At 50.7% G+C, this 16,411-nt stretch overlaps 1 protein-coding gene across 1 annotated transcript; it reads left to right on the top strand.

Moving 5' to 3' along the window:
- Positions 1–21: 21 nt before the first annotated feature.
- On the top strand, positions 22–893 carry PtA15_4A7 (uncharacterized protein; the record flags this gene model as incomplete). Its single annotated transcript, XM_053168721.1, has 5 exons — positions 22–78; positions 177–305; positions 378–604; positions 697–750; positions 860–893. The coding sequence occupies 5 exons, from the start codon at positions 22–24 to the stop codon at positions 891–893; spliced, it is 501 nt and encodes a 166-aa protein (XP_053019114.1).
- Between the last annotated feature and the right edge of the window lie 15,518 nt (positions 894–16,411).

Genomic DNA, 16,411 nt, shown 5'->3' with positions numbered 1-16,411 from the left:
CAAGGAGTCAGACGCTTCAGCATGATCATCTTCACCGACGCCATCACCGGCGATGAGCTCTGCTCGGATGCTTTCAAAGTTTGTCATTCTATCCCCTACGGTCTTGGCCTCTTGTTTTTTTCTCGGACCCTTATGTATGTGTCCTTCGGTTTCTCACCAATCTTGACTGTACGTAGATGTTGCCCGTCGGTGCCTTGGTCGAAGTCAACTGTGAAAATGTCACGATCAAGGAAGGTGAAGTGGATATCGGTGCCAACGCCTCAGCAGAGGAGCAAACCGAGGCCCTTGAGGATGGAGCCAAGACCGTGAGCGATTCTAGAATCTATTCAACAAAAAAGTGGCAAGAAGAAGTCTGATTTGATTACGCACCCACACAGGTCAATAACTTGGTCCACACTTTCAGATTACAAGCCACCTCGTTCGACAAGAAGTCCTACATGACCTACCTAAAAGGCTATATGAAAGCAGTCAAGACTCACCTTGCTGCGACCAATCCCGAACGGGTGGAAGCCTTTGAAAAAGAGGCGCAGGAGGCCGCCAAGAAAATCATTGGCAACTTCAAGGATTACGAATTTTACGTTGGTGAGAGCATGAATCCAGAGGGGTCAGTAAATATCCCAACCCTTCGCCCTCTCAATCTATCGCCCTTATGTATGATTCGCTCTGAAACTTCCATTGTTCCCTGATCGATCTCAGAATGGTCGCATTGTTGAATTACCGAGAGGATGGAATCCAGGCTTATTTCAGCTTGTAAGCAATCTCTTCCGAGCTCAACTCAAAACAAACCATTGCGAACCATTCCTATATACATCATTATCATGATCTCCTCTGACCCCATACATGATTTCCAATCTCACAGCTGGAACGATGGCCTCAAGTCAATGAAGGTCTAAGCAGTCCCGCCAGCCTGAATACTGTCGTCTGCTTCAGCTTGTCACTTTCTCATACACTTTCTTCTATCAAGTGCATGCTAGGTTTTTATCTCTCATCAGAGCAACTCGAACGCGGGAGCTTTTCCCCGGGGCTAAAAGTTCACCATGTTTAGCTCCCGAGCTGCTGCGGCCCACTGCGGCATCCACCGCGCGGGAGCTATCCTGAGGGCAACTCGGCTTTCACCAGGTCCCGAGTGCGGTTCGGGGGTGTGTGCGTGTGGGGTGGTGAGATGTCAACAAAAGTTGAGGTGTCAAAGTTTAACATAGGTACCCAGTCGGATACCCGACGGATGTCGGATGTACCAAATCGCATACCCGACTCGATACCCGGTCGGGTCTCTCCGGATGTTCAGGGTCCGGATGTCCAACTTAACAGGAGCTATTCGTGAAGCTCAGGTGTTGGTATGTTTGGCACCACCTGAGCTCCCGAGGCTCCTAACACCCAAACTTAACACAAGTCCCTCCACCCTCCTGCCAAGGAGGGACTATTGTTGAGGTTCTTGCAGGACGAATACCAGCCAAAGGGTTGGAAAGACCATAAAACCCCCCAGATGACCCCCAACCCCTCTGAAATTCGAGAAGCTGATGGCACCATCGGAATCATCAGGACTTCCTACATGTTCTGAACTGTTGAAATCTTTAAAAAAAAGCTGCTGTTGTGTTTGAAACCATTTGTAAAGCTGGCCAGCAGCCAATCATCTGTCACAGGAATCACATATTGGTTACCAGGGTAAAACACTATCACACCCCTTTCACACCCCTCAGAGCCCTTAACATTGGCTTTCTTGAAACACATGTAGAAACCTCAACAATGTCACTTTTGACATACACCAGGAAAAAAATATAGTCACTTGATGGCAAGTGACATGATGCAGCTTTGGTTTCTGCTCCAGAGCTGCTTCAGCACTGCTCCAAGTCTGCTCCACCAGCACTTGTAGAGCTTGCAGGACTGCACCAGAGCACTCAATGTGGCACAGTCAGCTGATCCTAAATTTTTCCCAGGAACAGCTGATGCTCATCAAAAGCTGAGCAATAGGCATTGACTGAGCCTGGGCCAAAGCTGAGTATTGGCTGAGCCTGGGCTGAGCATGGGCTATTCCAAGCCTGATACAAAGCCCAGTGTCAGCTGGACCAAGAATATTCCAAATCTGAGCATCCTAGCTCAGCCAACAATGTTCCAAAGCTGAGTGTAATCTTGGAAAAGGCTTTTGCAGAGCTGAGGATCAGCTGGGAAAATACTGTTCCAAATATTAACACCAGCTGGGCCAAGAATTTTTAAAAGCTGAGCACAAGGCCTACAGCTGAGCATTGTCTGAGCCAAGGCTGGTTCACAGCTGAGCAAAAGTTGGTCCACAGCTGAGTACCAGCTGAGCCAAGGTTGGTCCCCAGCTGAGCACCAGCTGAGCCAAGTTTGGTCCACAGTGTTGAGTTGTCTGTTAGTCTGCTACCATGATGTATCCCCACGCTGGTCCACAGATGAGCATCAGCTGTTACAAGAGTGGTCAGAAGCTGAGAATTGGCTGGGCCAATGATAGTACTAATCTGAGTCTAAGCTGAGCCATGACTGGACTACAGCTGGTAATCAGCTGGGCCAGGACTGTTTCAAAGCTGAGCATGAGCTGGAAACCAAAGCTGAGCATGATTTAGGAGCCAAAGCTGAGTATCAGCTGACCATAAATGAGGATTAGTGGTTGTGAAGCCCTGCACTCCTTGCAGGGTTCACCAGGTGTCACACCGCCTATCACATAAGATCACCAGCCAAGTTATAGTCTCAACTGCTCCCCTTCCTTCCTAGCTCGGCAGAGACCCCCGGACCCTTTGAAACTCTCTCTGCCGTGCTAGGTAAGTCCTCTCACCTTCTCTTCCACCTCTTTCCTTGAAGCCTCAAGACCTATTGTACATAGACTGATAGAGAGACCCCCGGAACCTTTGACACTCTGTCTGCCGTTCTAGCCTGCAATACAGCCCCCCAAGGACGTTGGAACTAGAACGTCCCCAGGCTTTAGGCCTTGTCTCTCCGTGCCACCCGTCTCCAAACAGTGAAGGGTCTCCCAACCCTTACAGTGGTGCCCAGCCAAAACTGAGGTTCTCCTTTGGGAATTCTGAAAGGTAAGTTGATTATATGGTGGGTAGATGGTGGGTAGCCTGCTGGAGCTGGCATGATGTCACTTGTCATCAAGTGACTATTTTTTTTTCCTGGTGATAGTTTTTTTTGGAAATCATAGGCAAGAAGGTAGGCTCCACTTCCCTCATTTTGATTCTTTGTTGGGGTGCTCAGTTGTAGGTGCTACAGGATCTTGAAACCAAAACGCAACAAAATAACGCAAAACACCCGGTCTTCTCAGGCTGCAAGCCCGACTTTACATGTAAGCCTCTCCTTTGGAGACACTTCACACCTCCTTGGAGAGGCTTAGTTAAGCTTGCCTAACACCCCAGGTGGCCTTCAAACTTGTCATTCTTGGAGCTAAATTTCAGATAGCACCCGCGGTGAAGTTGCTCTCATGGGTTTATCTACCAACTTCAAATATTGAATCCTGGCTCTTGCAGATAGAAGAAGAAATACCAAATCAGTTTCTCAAACTACACTTTTCATCCACTTGTCAATTTTTATTTGTGTACATGTCATCTGAGTCCTGTTGGTTAGAGAAATAATATTGAGTGTCACGGCGGAGGTGCTTGATTTTTTTTTCTTGAAATGTCACATTTATCCTGTAGTGGCTTGTCAACTTCTAATTACATTTAAACTCCAAGAGTTCCTATTGATTCTCAACTGCCAGATAGCTTAGAGCATCTCCACCCAGGGAGGTAAACGGGGTTGCTATCCCGTGTTTACCAACCCAAACCCAAAAACCACCACCCACCCGGGGTGCCAAACAAGTTTCTACTTTGGCTTGGGAGCTAAAAATTTCTATTGGGTTGCTATTTATGGCAACCCACTAGAAAACCAATAGCAACTTGCCCAAGCTCATCCCCCCCTCCATACCCACCATCAGGAGTGTATACACCAACCCTATTAAAACTACATATACCCTCCATCAAACTGGTCATCAAGAGCATTGCATGCTATAAATGACTGGCTGTCCTGCCAACTGCCTGCCCGGTCATCAAGAGCATCAAAAGCACTTGATGCCCGGCTAAATCTTTATAACTAAACATTGAGAACATTGCAAGCTCTCAATGACTGGCTATACCGGTCATTGAGATCTCTTTTGATTGGTATATACCGGTCATTGAGAGAGCTCTTGATGACTGGCTACACCGGTCATTGAGATCTATCTTGATTGGTATATACCGGTCATCAAGAGCTCTCTTGATGACTGGCTACACCGGTCATTGAGAGCTATCTTAATGACTGGATATACAGTCATCAAGAGCTTTCTGGATGACTCACTATACCGTTCATTGAGAGCTCTCTTGATGACTGACTATACCGTTCATCAAGAGCTCTCTCAATGACTGGATATATAGTCATTGAGATCTCTCTTGATTGGTATATAGAGCTCTCTTGATGAATGGCTACACCGGTCATTAAGAGCTCTCTCAATTGGCTATACTAATCATTGAGAGCCTTGCAAGCTCAAGATTTGGAAGCCATTGATGACTGGCTATGTATTCCGGTAATTGAGAGCCTTGCAGAAAGCCATTGACAACCAGCTATACCAGTCATTGAGAGCTTGGCAAGCCATCAAAGACTGGCTATACTGGTCTTAGGGACCTTTGCAAGCTATCACCAATTGGTGACTGGCTGCATTGGTCATAGATGTGTTGTAACTCCATTCAATGACTTGGCCATCTGGGGGGGCTTCTGGGTGTGTGTGTATTATAGCAACTACAGGTGTGTGCCAGAGCCGCGCGAGTTGCTATATGCAAAAACTGAGTTGCCATCCCGGGGTTTTAGCAACCCGCTTTTACCTCCCCAGGTGGAGATGCTCTTATAAGCCATGGGTCTACAGTGATCAAGAGGCATTTTAAGGGCTGCATAACACATTGCACACTGTTGTTGGGAAATGACAACAGGTTAGGGATTGTTGATCTAGACCCTGGTACCAACTGGTACCTAGTACCGCACCTGGTACCGCCTGGTGAGTGCGAGGGGGGTGCAAGCGGTACCCCCCAGGCGGTACTTGGTACCCGCCACGGGTGGTATTTGTGGGTGGTACCTGGGTACCACATTGCTTTTGGGCCAAACCCAAGTACCTAGTACCACACCCGGCACCGCTGCGTGGGTACAAAGCGGGTGCAAGCGGTACCTGCCAAGCGGTACTAGGTACCCGCCACGGGTACCGATCCACAATCCCTACAACAGGTTTCCACTAGAGATTGCCAAGTGGATCCGGGTACCCGCCGCGTGTCCGGGTACCCGCGGTGTTTTTCGTGATCTTCAGACACTCGTACCCGTACACGGCACCCTTGGGCGGGTACCGGCGGTACTTTTTGCGGGTACTTGTGCTTTTTTTTATCCAACACCCTCACTCGATGACAGCTACAGACTGTTCATCGGGAGTGATGGTTCCTCCCGATGACCAGGCTCTGTCCCAGTCATCTGGAGGGTTGTTTCCTCTTGATGACCGGGACAGATCCTGGTCATCGGGAGTGATGGTTCCTCTCGATGACCGGGATAGACCCCGCTCATCAAGAGGCTTGTTTCCTCTCAATGACCGGGATAGACCCCGCTCATCGAGAGGCTTGTTTCCTCTTGATGACCGGGGTCTGTCCCAGTCATCGAGAGGAAACAACCCTCTCAATGAGCGGGGTCTGTCCCAGTCATCGAGAGGAAACAAGCCTCTCAATGAGCGGGTTCTATCCCGGTCATCGAGAGGGTTGTTTCCTCACGATGACCGGGTTCTGTCCCGGTCATCAAGAGGGTTGTTTCCTCTCGATGACCGGGATCTGTCCCGGCCAGAGAGGGCTGATTCCCCTTGATGACCGAGATCTGTCTGGGTCACCTAGAGGGTTCAATTCCTCTCAATGACCGGGGTCTGTCCCAGTCATCGAGAGGGTTGATTCCTCCCGACGACCAGGATCTGGCCCGGTCATCGAGAGAAAACAACCCTCCCGATGACCAGGCCACAGATCCCGGTCATTGGGAGGGCTGATTCTTCTTGATGCGGTCATTGAGAGGGCTGTACTATTCCTCTCAATGACCGGGGTCTGTCCCGGTCATCGAGAGGGCTGATTCCCCTTGATGACCAGGATCTGTCCCGGTCATCTCAAGGAATCAACCCCCTTGGTGACCGTAACAGCAGGTACCCGGTGTGGTGAGCCTAATCAAAACCTTATTACATCACTCAGACACTCACCAGGAAGGAATCACCGCCAAACGCCCTCTAGAAATCACTCTGGTACATGTAATCCACGCCCACAGACACTTCATAATAGCCTAGAAACATCTCTACAAGGCGCCTCAACTTCTCAGTATTCACTTTCATGGATGGCCCTCCACAATGGGTAATAAAATATGTACAAAATCAGGTTCAAAGTGGGAGAAAGTCCACCATCAAACAGAGCCAGACTATTAGGAAGGACCCTGAGTGTTCACTAGAATTAACTCCTCTATATTCCAGCAAGGCGTAACTCTTTCTCAGATGCATGGCGGCTGATGCGCCATGGTTATTGTTTTCCTCTTATGTCATCCCAAGCCATGTAGTAGATGCCTTGTTGTTTTGTTGCCTTGTCACCTTGTTGGAGGCTTTTTGTACCCTGTTCCCATCTTTCTCTTCGTCTCAGAACCACCTGTTGTCCCCTCACTATAAATGTAGAGCCTTTTGGCCCATTCTGTTTGTCCCCCATCAGATTGTCACTTTGCATCCCTGGTCACAGAATAAGAATTACATAGCCTATTTTACCACATATTTTACAGTATATTTTCCCCCTTGATTTCGTCTAGAAAGCACTATTCTCAATACTTCATCAGCCACACTTTTCTTTAAGAGTCCATACTCTTATTCTTGTCCCATATTACTCTCCCAACCTGAGAGGCAGCTTTTCACGCACTCATCCCTCTCTAAGCTCTATTCCCCCAAAGAGTAGTTCCACACCGGGTACCTGGAAGACCCGCCTGCCGCGGGTATTTTTGGCGGGTATCTGGGTACCTGGTGCTTTTTTGCCCAAAATCCCGCACCCGGACCTGTACACAGCACCCGCGCGCGGGTACCCGACGCCATGTGGCGGGTACCCGCGCCCGGGTCCACTTGGTGATCTCTAGTTCCCACAGTCAAACCTGAGCTTCCAAATTCTGGTATCCACATTTGCATAGTACCTGGGTGTTCATTTAATTGATTTCCAACTGGTGGAAGAGGTTTAAGATTCAGAAAGAGAAAAGCACTCACCTATGATCTTGGAGAAGTGGTCCAGAACCCCATTTGTAAGTTTTTTGCTTCTTTTATTTGGAGATGGCCTTAGCAAACCTGTTGTGGGTGTGGGTGCAGATGTGGATGCCTGAGATTTTGGGAAAAGGCCGGCGGGTACCTGGGTAATTAAATCCAAACTCACCTCCACCTGCCCACCACTTCAACCGGAAGGCCTGATTCCTTCCGTTTGCCAAGGTTTTACAGCCTTGGCAGCCGGGAAACCCCACCTTGTCTCCAAGGACACACAACCTCATCAACCAGGAGGGATTGGTTCCGGTCACTGGGGCTGTATCTTGGCAACCAGAAGGAAAAAATACTCAAAAATCTTGGCAACCAGGAGGAGATTATCTTGGTCACAAAGGTTATAAAACCCTGACAACCAAGATGAAATCATCCTGGCTGCAGAGGTTAAATAACCTCAGCACACAACCAGCAGGTAACCTCCAGGTTGCAGAGGTTACCTCGACAGCAGCAACCTCCTGGTTGCAGAGGTTACCTCAGCAACCAGAATTGATTGGTCAAAAAAATGGAAAAGTTGCGTCCTTCATGCGCAGTGCGGAAAGAGTTTTTTGCAGTGCGCAAAGTAAGTCCAAAAAAATCAAACCAAAATTTCACTCAGAACAAACTGAGCATGCTGAGCAAAAAAAATAAAATGTCTCCAACTGAACAAAAATCATTGGACAATGTTTTGGGATGATTTTTTTTCACGGGCCTGGTGGGCCTGGAGCGGGCCTGAGCGCGCCTGAGATGGGCCTGCCCCAAATGCACATTTGGTCAGTAATAAAGGAGTTTTCCCTTGCCCTGGGAGCTGCTGGGGCTTTTGATGGCCCCAAAATCTCAACATGGGCTTTTGTTGGTCTAGAAGGATCAACCTGGGCCACTGAATAGCCCATAGGCCTTTGAATTGCCAGAACACCCACCATGAGCCCCCACATAGCTAATGAGCTCTTGGTAGCCCATGAAGATCTCCATGGGCCAACAGATACCCTCATGGACTTTTGGTGGCCCATGAAGATCTCCGTGGGCCAACAGATATCTTCATGGGCTTTTGGTGGTCCAAAAAGCTCCCCATGGACTTTTTGTGGCCCAGAAAGGAAGCAAACAGCCCATGGGATCACATGAGGGGTGTATCTGTTAGAGATGGCCATTTTGCACCCGCTGACGGGTACCCGCCACCTTTCAGAAGGCAACTGTGTGCACTTTCAGATACCCATGGCGGTGTGGGATGTTCAATCCTAGTAAAAATTCAAGGAATTCACTCCACAGCAGCCCTGGGTACCTGCCAGGGCACACAGTTGCATCCTGAAAGGTGGCAGGTACCCGCCAGCGGGTGCAAAATGGCCATCTCTAGTATCTGTTGGCCCATGGGGATCTTTATGGGCCACAAAGAGCCCATTAGCTATGTGGGGGCCCACAGTGGGCTTTCTGGGAATTCAAAGACCCATGGGCTATTCATTGGTGGATTTGATGATTTTGACTGACTGACCAAATATGGCCAAATTGATATGTAATCAGGATCTGAGAGGATGAGAAAACTTAACTAAGTCCCTCCCCCGCCTGAGGCTTTGCCAAAGGGACTTACACCCTATCAGGAATTCTTGCGTGAGCCTATTCTGAGTTTTGGTGGTACTTTTCTTTGATTTGCCAAAACTCAACCTAAACAATTAGCTACCAATTCAAAAATCTAGTTGATGATTTGCCTACATCATATATTTCTTCTGATACAATTTGGAACCATCTGCTCTTTGTCTTTGTGCTGATTTTATTTTTCAAAAACGTCCCAAAAACTGATTTCCCCAGGTTCGGAGCGGATCACAAAACAATCAGTCCATGCGCAATCGTCATCTCTGATACAACGTTATACGAGTACGTGCACCCTTCTTTTTTTCATGCTCTCTCAGCCTTGATCAGGCTTGCTAGCCTTGATCAATACTCGAAATGGTTGTGTTTTTGGCGCCAAGTAATAGGATGGTCTGTGCTCATAAATCCCAGTGGTATGCTGGGATACAATAGTTATTTTCCTTTTATTCGAGATTTTACAAAAAAAATATAAAAAATATTGAACAAAGATACAAAGAATGATAACAATATAACAAATAACACCAGGAAAAAAAAATAGTCACTTGATGGCAAGTGACATGATGCAGCTTTGGTTTCTGCTCCAGAGCTACTCCAGCGCTGCTCCAAGTCTGCTCCATCAGCACTTGTAGAGCTTGCAGGACTGCACCAGAGCACTCAATGTGGCACAGTCAGCTGATCCAATTTTTTCCCCAGGAACAGCTGATGCTCATCATAAGCTGAGCAGTAGGCATTGACTGAGCCTGGGCCAAAGCTGAGCATTGGCTGAGCCTGGGCCACAGCTGAGCATTGGATATTCCAAGCCTGAAACAAATCCAAGTGTCAGCTGGACCAAGAATATTCCAAATCTGAGCATCAGCTTAGCCAACAATGGTCCAAAGCTGAGCATCAACTTGGAAAACACTTGTGCAGAGCTTAGGATCAGCTGGGACAATACTGTTCCAAAGATTAACACCAGCTGGGCCAAAATATTTCAAAAGCTGAGCATTGGCTGAGCCAATGCTGGTACAAAGCTGAGCATTGGCTGAGCCAAGGCTGTTCCAAAGCTGAGTATCAGATTTTTTGAGACTATTCAAAAGATTAATATCACCTGAGCCAAGGCTGTTCCCCAGCTGAGCATCTGCTGAGCTGTTATGAGCTGCACGCGCGCCGTACGCTATGTCACGCCTGGGACATGTTGTAGTTAGTACATGTCACAGCTCTCCACCCTAAGGGGGAGCGGAGGAGAGATCCCCAAACTCTCCTCATCTAGCAATCTACATAGTTTGCCGCTAGAGGCACGACCCGGTCCTTCTCCCTTAGAGCTGATCCTAACATATTGCTAGATCTCATTATAAATAAGGAACGAGGACCGACTAGAACCGAAAACCGAACCAGAAACCGAACCAGAAGAGACCGACTCGCTGGACCCAGACAGAACCAACCGAACAGACACGAACCAAGAAACCAACCTGAACCCCTGTAATCAAGATGGACGCCGCCGCCGTCGCCGCACTACAACAACAACTGGCCGACTTGATGGCCGTCGTCAATGAAGAACGCGGCCTCCGTCAACGAGCCGAAGCCGCCAGACAAGAGGCCGAGAACGCCCGCCAAGCAGCCGAAGCCGCCCGCCAGCAAGCCAAGAACGCCCAACCTCCTCCGGACGCCCAGGCAGCAGCCAACATACCAGGAGCCCAGCAACCTATTCGAGCGCCGAAGATCGGCGTGCCAGACAAATACGACGGCTCTTGTGGCGTTAAAGCGGAGGTCTATGCGAGCCAAGTCAGCCTGTACATCCTTGCGAACGTTGCCGCCTTTCCGGACGACAGGTCGAGGATCATCTTTGCGCTCTCGTATCTGACTGGACAGGCGAGTAGTTGGGCTCAACCTTGGATGCACAAGATTTGCGACAACCAAGCGGCCACCTACGCCGAATTCACGGCGGCGTTTGAGAGCATGTTCTACGACACCGAGAAGCAAAGCAAGGCCGAACGATCCCTACGACACTTGAAGCAGACCAAAACGGTGGGCCACTACACCCACCAATTCCTCCTCTATGCTCACGACATGGGATGGGAACCGCGAACCCTGGTCGGCCTCTACACCCAGGGCCTAAAAAAGGAAGTCCGGGTGGCCCTGGTCCTGTCCCGCACTCAGTTCGATACCCTGGCTGCGGTTTCGAACTTGGCGCTCAAGATCGATAACGAGTTGAATGGGGTCGAGTCCAACAACGTCCCCTCGACCTCGGCAGCGGACCCGGATGCGATGGACATTTCGGCGATACGAGGTCAATTGTCCGAATCCGAGAGGAGCCGTGTGATGAGAGAGGGCTTGTGCTTTCGATGCGGGAAGCAAGGACATCGATCACGCGAGTGCCCGGACAAGGGCAAAGGGAAGGGAGCGGTACGAGTGGCCGCAATGGAGGAACTGGACCAGTGGAGGAGCGGAGCGAAGCGGTTTGGAGAGGAGGGCACTGCGGAGGGGTCAAAAAAAGGCGGAGCTCGGGACTGATGGGTATGCCCCTCCCGAGCTCAAACAAGGAGTTGTTAGTTAGTGTTGGCGTTAGCGATTTGGTTGATAGTAATGCATTCGACCCCCGATTGTTTATTCCTCTTAACCTCGCGCCGCACACCCTCCTTGAGCATACCACGACTACCACCCCTCGTCCGGCCAGATTCCTGGTGGATTCGGGGGCCACGCATAATGTGTTGAGCCTCTCTTTTACGGCTAAATATGGGCTATTAGGCCTGGTGTCCTCGTGCACAAGGACGATCGCGGGCTTTGATGGATCGACAAAGAAATCTTCGTACGAGCTGGAACTCCAGCTCGAGGGGATGACCCGACCCTCTCGGTTCATCGTCACTCAACTGAAGGATACCTACGACGGAATATTAGGGATGCCGTGGATCAAACGGTTTGGGCACCTTATTGATTGGAGGACGTGCTCATTCCGACGGGGGGATGGCTGCACTGCGACCGTGGAAGCGGTTTCGTCATATCCGACAAAAGCCTCGACAGACGGGGAGGAGCCCGTGAGGCAAGCGAGGATATTTGACGAGGGGGTGTGTGCTTCAAGCACGTTGACGCCCCCGCAATGTAAGCTCGATTTCCCTTTGATCCTTACCCCGTTAGAATCAACTGGCAAGCAGGATCCTCTCCTAGAAAGCCAATCCCACAGGACATCGGGAGACTCATTACGACGGGACAAAGGCTGCATTGCGACCGCGGTGGCGGTATCGTCTTATCCGACAAAAGCCTCGCCAGACGGGGAGGAGCCCGTGAGGCAAGTGAGGATAGTTGACGAGGGGGTGTGTGCTTCGAGCACGTTAGCACTCCCGCAATGTAAGCTCGATTTCCCATCCCTTGACATTCCGAGAGAATCAACTGGCAAGCAGGATCCTCTCCTAGAAAGCCGCAATGACAGGACACCGACGAACCACACCATCACCTCGGGCGGGTCGAACCGGGTCGGGAACATCGCAGTTGCTGATGCAACGTCGTCTTATCCGACAAAAGCCTCGTTAGACGGGGGAGGGCCCGTGAGGCAAGTGAGGATATTTGACGAGGGGGTGCGCACTTTTAGTGGGATAACGCCCCCGCAATGTGAGTCCCCAGCACACCTATCCCTTAACCCCAGTGAAGCAGCTAGCAAGCGTCTGCCCATACTAGGACATCCAACAGAAACAATCATCGATACGGCTAAGACGTCTTGGTCCACATCGGCCCGATTGGCGGCTGAGGCACGACGCGTGGGGCCAACGAGGACGGTGGAGGAGATGGTACCACAGCACTACCATTGGTACCTACATTTGTTCCAGAAGGTTGGCGCTCAGCGACTGCCACCGAGGCGCCAATACGACTTCCGGGTGGATCTAATACCGGGCGCCACCCCGCAGGCCAGCAGGATCATTCCTTTATCGCCCGCAGAGAATGAGGCAATGGACACCCTGATCCGCGAAGGCCTTCAACATGGGACCATCAGACGGACGACATCTCCGTGGGCGGCTCCTGTGCTGTTCACGGGAAAAAAGGACGGGAACTTGAGGCCTTGTTTTGACTACCGGAAGCTTAACGCGGTTACCGTCAAGAATAAGTACCCGCTGCCGTTGACCATAGATCTCGTCGACAGCCTCCTCGACGCGGACAGATTCACCAAGCTTGACCTACGAAACGCGTACGGCAACTTGCGCGTCGCTGAAGGGGATGAAGACAAACTTGCATTCGTGTGCAAGGCTGGACAGTTCGCACCGTTGACTATGCCGTTCGGCCCAACTGGGGCACCAGGATTCTTTCAATTTTTTATCCAGGACATACTACTTGGACGCATCGGGAAGGACGTGGCGGCCTACTTGGACGACATCATGATCTACACCCAGAAGGGATCCAATCATGAAGAAGCGGTCAACGGAGTCCTCGAGACATTGGGCAAGCATCACTTATGGCTCAAACCCGAAAAATGTGAATTTGGGAGAGACGAGGTCGAGTACTTGGGACTTCTGATTTCATGCAACCGACTGCGCATGGACCCGGCAAAGGTCACCGCCGTGACTGACTGGCCGGCACCCACCAACGTCACCGAACTCCAACGTTTTATTGGGTTTGCCAACTTCTACAGACGGTTCATCGACCATTTCTCGGGGACTACCCGGCCGCTACACGACTTGACAAAAGGGGATCGAACCTTCCATTGGGACCATCAATGCCAACTGGCGTTCGAGCGTTTGAAAACGGCATTCACTACGGCGCCAGTGTTGAAAATCGCCGACCCATACCGGCCGTTTATACTAGAGTGTGACTGTTCGGATTTTGCGCTAGGAGCTGTGTTGTCGCAGGTGTGCGCAAAAGACGGCGAGCTACACCCTGTAGCGTTCCTATCCAGGTCCTTAATCCAGGCGGAGCGTAATTACGAGATTTTCGATAAGGAATTACTGGCAATCGTGGCATCTTTCAAGGAATGGAGGCACTACCTGGAGGGCAACCCCCACAGACTAGAGGCAATAGTGTACACTGACCACCGTAATCTGGAGAGTTTCATGACAACAAAGAAACTCACTAGGCGCCAAGCTCGATGGGCAGAGACGCTGGGATGCTTTGACTTCGAGATTGTTTTCAGACCCGGCAGACAGGCCGCCAAACCAGACGCGCTGTCCAGACGCCCGGATCTTGCCCCGGCGAAGGAGGACAAGTTGTCCTTTGGACAATTACTACGACCGGATAACATCACACCTAAAACATTCGCGGAGGTTGCGGAATTCGACGGTTGGTTCGTGGACGAGTCGTTTGAGGCTGAGGATGCGGCGAGGTGGTTTGAAATTGATGTGGTAGGGGTTGCGGATCAAGACGAATCAGTGGAGGAAGAGAACCCCATACCGTCGGACACGGAATTGATAAGTCTTATCAGACTTGCTACCCCCAATGACCCACGATTAACGGGGCTGATGAATGATCTGACGACCCGCCCGGATCAGCGCGGATTCACTACGGTGGAGGGCCTGGTGTATCGTCATGGGCGAATTGAAGTACCGGCAGACGATGGCATCAAGACGGCAATACTTCGGAGCCGGCACGACAGCCTACTAGCAGGCCATCCGGGAAGGGCCAAAACACTAGCACTGGTCAGACGCTGTTTCAACTGGCCGTCGGTAAAGCGATTCGTCAACCGCTACGTGGACGGTTGTAGCTCATGCCAGCGTGTGAAGCCATCTCTGCTGAAACCGTACGGGACCCTAGAGCCTTTGCCCATACCCGCGGGCCCGTGGACCGACATTTCTTACGACCTGATCACAGATCTACCGGAGTCAAAAGGCAACGATTGCATCCTTACGGTGGTCGACCGATTAACTAAGATGGCACATTTCATTGCGTGCAAGAAGTCGACAACGGCAATCCAACTGGCGGACCTCATGACTCGGCACGTATGGAAGTTACACGGTACACCCAAAACAATAGTGTCCGACAGGGGAAGCATATTTGTGTCCCAGATTACGAGAGAACTCAATAGACGCCTCGGCATACGGCTTTGTCCTTCAACGGCCTATCACCCGCGAACCGATGGTCAGTCGGAGATAGTCAACAAGGCGGTAGAGCAGTATTTACGACACTTTGTCACCTACCGGCAGGACAACTGGGACGACCTACTGCCAACAGCTGAATTCGCCTACAATAACAGCGAGCACGTGTCAATAGGGATGTCCCCCTTCAAAGCCAACTACGGGTTCGAGCCGTCCTTCACGGGGATACCTTCTCCGGAGCAATGCCTGCCACAAGTGGAGATGCGTCTGAGGGAACTAGCAAAGGTTCAGGAAGAACTGGCCGCCGGGTTGGAAAGCGCTCAGGAGGCTATGAAGACTCAATTCGACCGGGGTGTCCGCGACACACCGCAATGGAGAGTCGGCGACTCAGTGTGGCTCAACAGCCGGAATATCTCGACAACGAGACCTAGCCCAAAATTGGCTCACAGATGGCTAGGCCCCTTTCCTATACTCAAGAAGATATTGTCTGCGGTGTACAAACTAACGCTACCCCCCTCAATGAGAGGGGTACACCCAGTGTTTCATGTTTCTGTCCTTAGGAAACAGGAACAGGACGAAATCGCGGGCCGACAAGTGGCACATCCAACGCCGGTGGTTGTGGAAGGCGAGGAGGAATGGGAAGTGGAAGAGATATTGGACTGCAGAAAAAAGGGAAAGAGACGGGAGTATCTAATTAGCTGGAAGGGATATGAACCGCAACATAACTCGTGGGAACCGGAAGATCATCTGGAAAATTCAAAGCAACTATTGGACGACTTCAACAAAAATTTTCCACAGGCGGCAGCGCGACATAGGACAAGGAGGAGATTATGAGGGTTAAGCTTTTTTACCCATGAGGTTTTTTTAATGCTGCCCGGGGAAGAGAACGCAGAGCCGGGGGCTTGGGCGTTAAGGGCGGGATAGTGTTATGAGCTGCACGCGCGCCGTACGCTATGTCACGCCTGGGACATGTTGTAGTTAGTACATGTCACAGCTCTCCACCCTAAGGGGGAGCGGAGGAGAGATCCCCAAACTCTCCTCATCTAGCAATCTACATAGTTTGCCGCTAGAGGCACGACCCGGTCCTTCTCCCTTAGAGCTGATCCTAACATGAGCCAAGGCTGGTCCACAGCTGAGCATCAGCTGAGCCAAGGCTGGTCCACAGCTGAGCATCAGCTGAGCCAAGGCTGGTCCACAGCTGAGCATCAGCTGAGCCAAGGCTGGTCCACAGCTGAGCATCAGCTGAGCCAAGGCTGGTCCACAGATGAGCATAAGCTGTTACAGGAGTGGTCAGACTCAGAATCTGAGCATTGGCTGGGCCGAGATTTATCCAAAGCTGAAAATCAGCTGAGCCAATACTGGTCCAAAGCTGAGCATTGGCTGGGCCAATGATAGTCCTAATCTGAGTCTAAGCTGAGCCATGACTGGAATAAAGCTGAAAATAAGCTGGGCCAGGACTGGTTCTGATCTGGGCAACAAAGCTGAGCATGAGCTGGGCACCAAAGCTGAGCATAAGCTGAGAGCTAAAGCTGAGTATCAGCTGACCAGAAATGGGGAT

This window comes from Puccinia triticina, chromosome 4A (genome assembly GCF_026914185.1).
Source record: "Puccinia triticina chromosome 4A, complete sequence".
Classification (NCBI taxonomy): Eukaryota; Fungi; Basidiomycota; class Pucciniomycetes; order Pucciniales; family Pucciniaceae; genus Puccinia; species Puccinia triticina.
The sequence above is the reverse complement of the archived record's forward strand: the minus strand, read 5'-3'. Positions and strand labels throughout refer to the sequence as shown.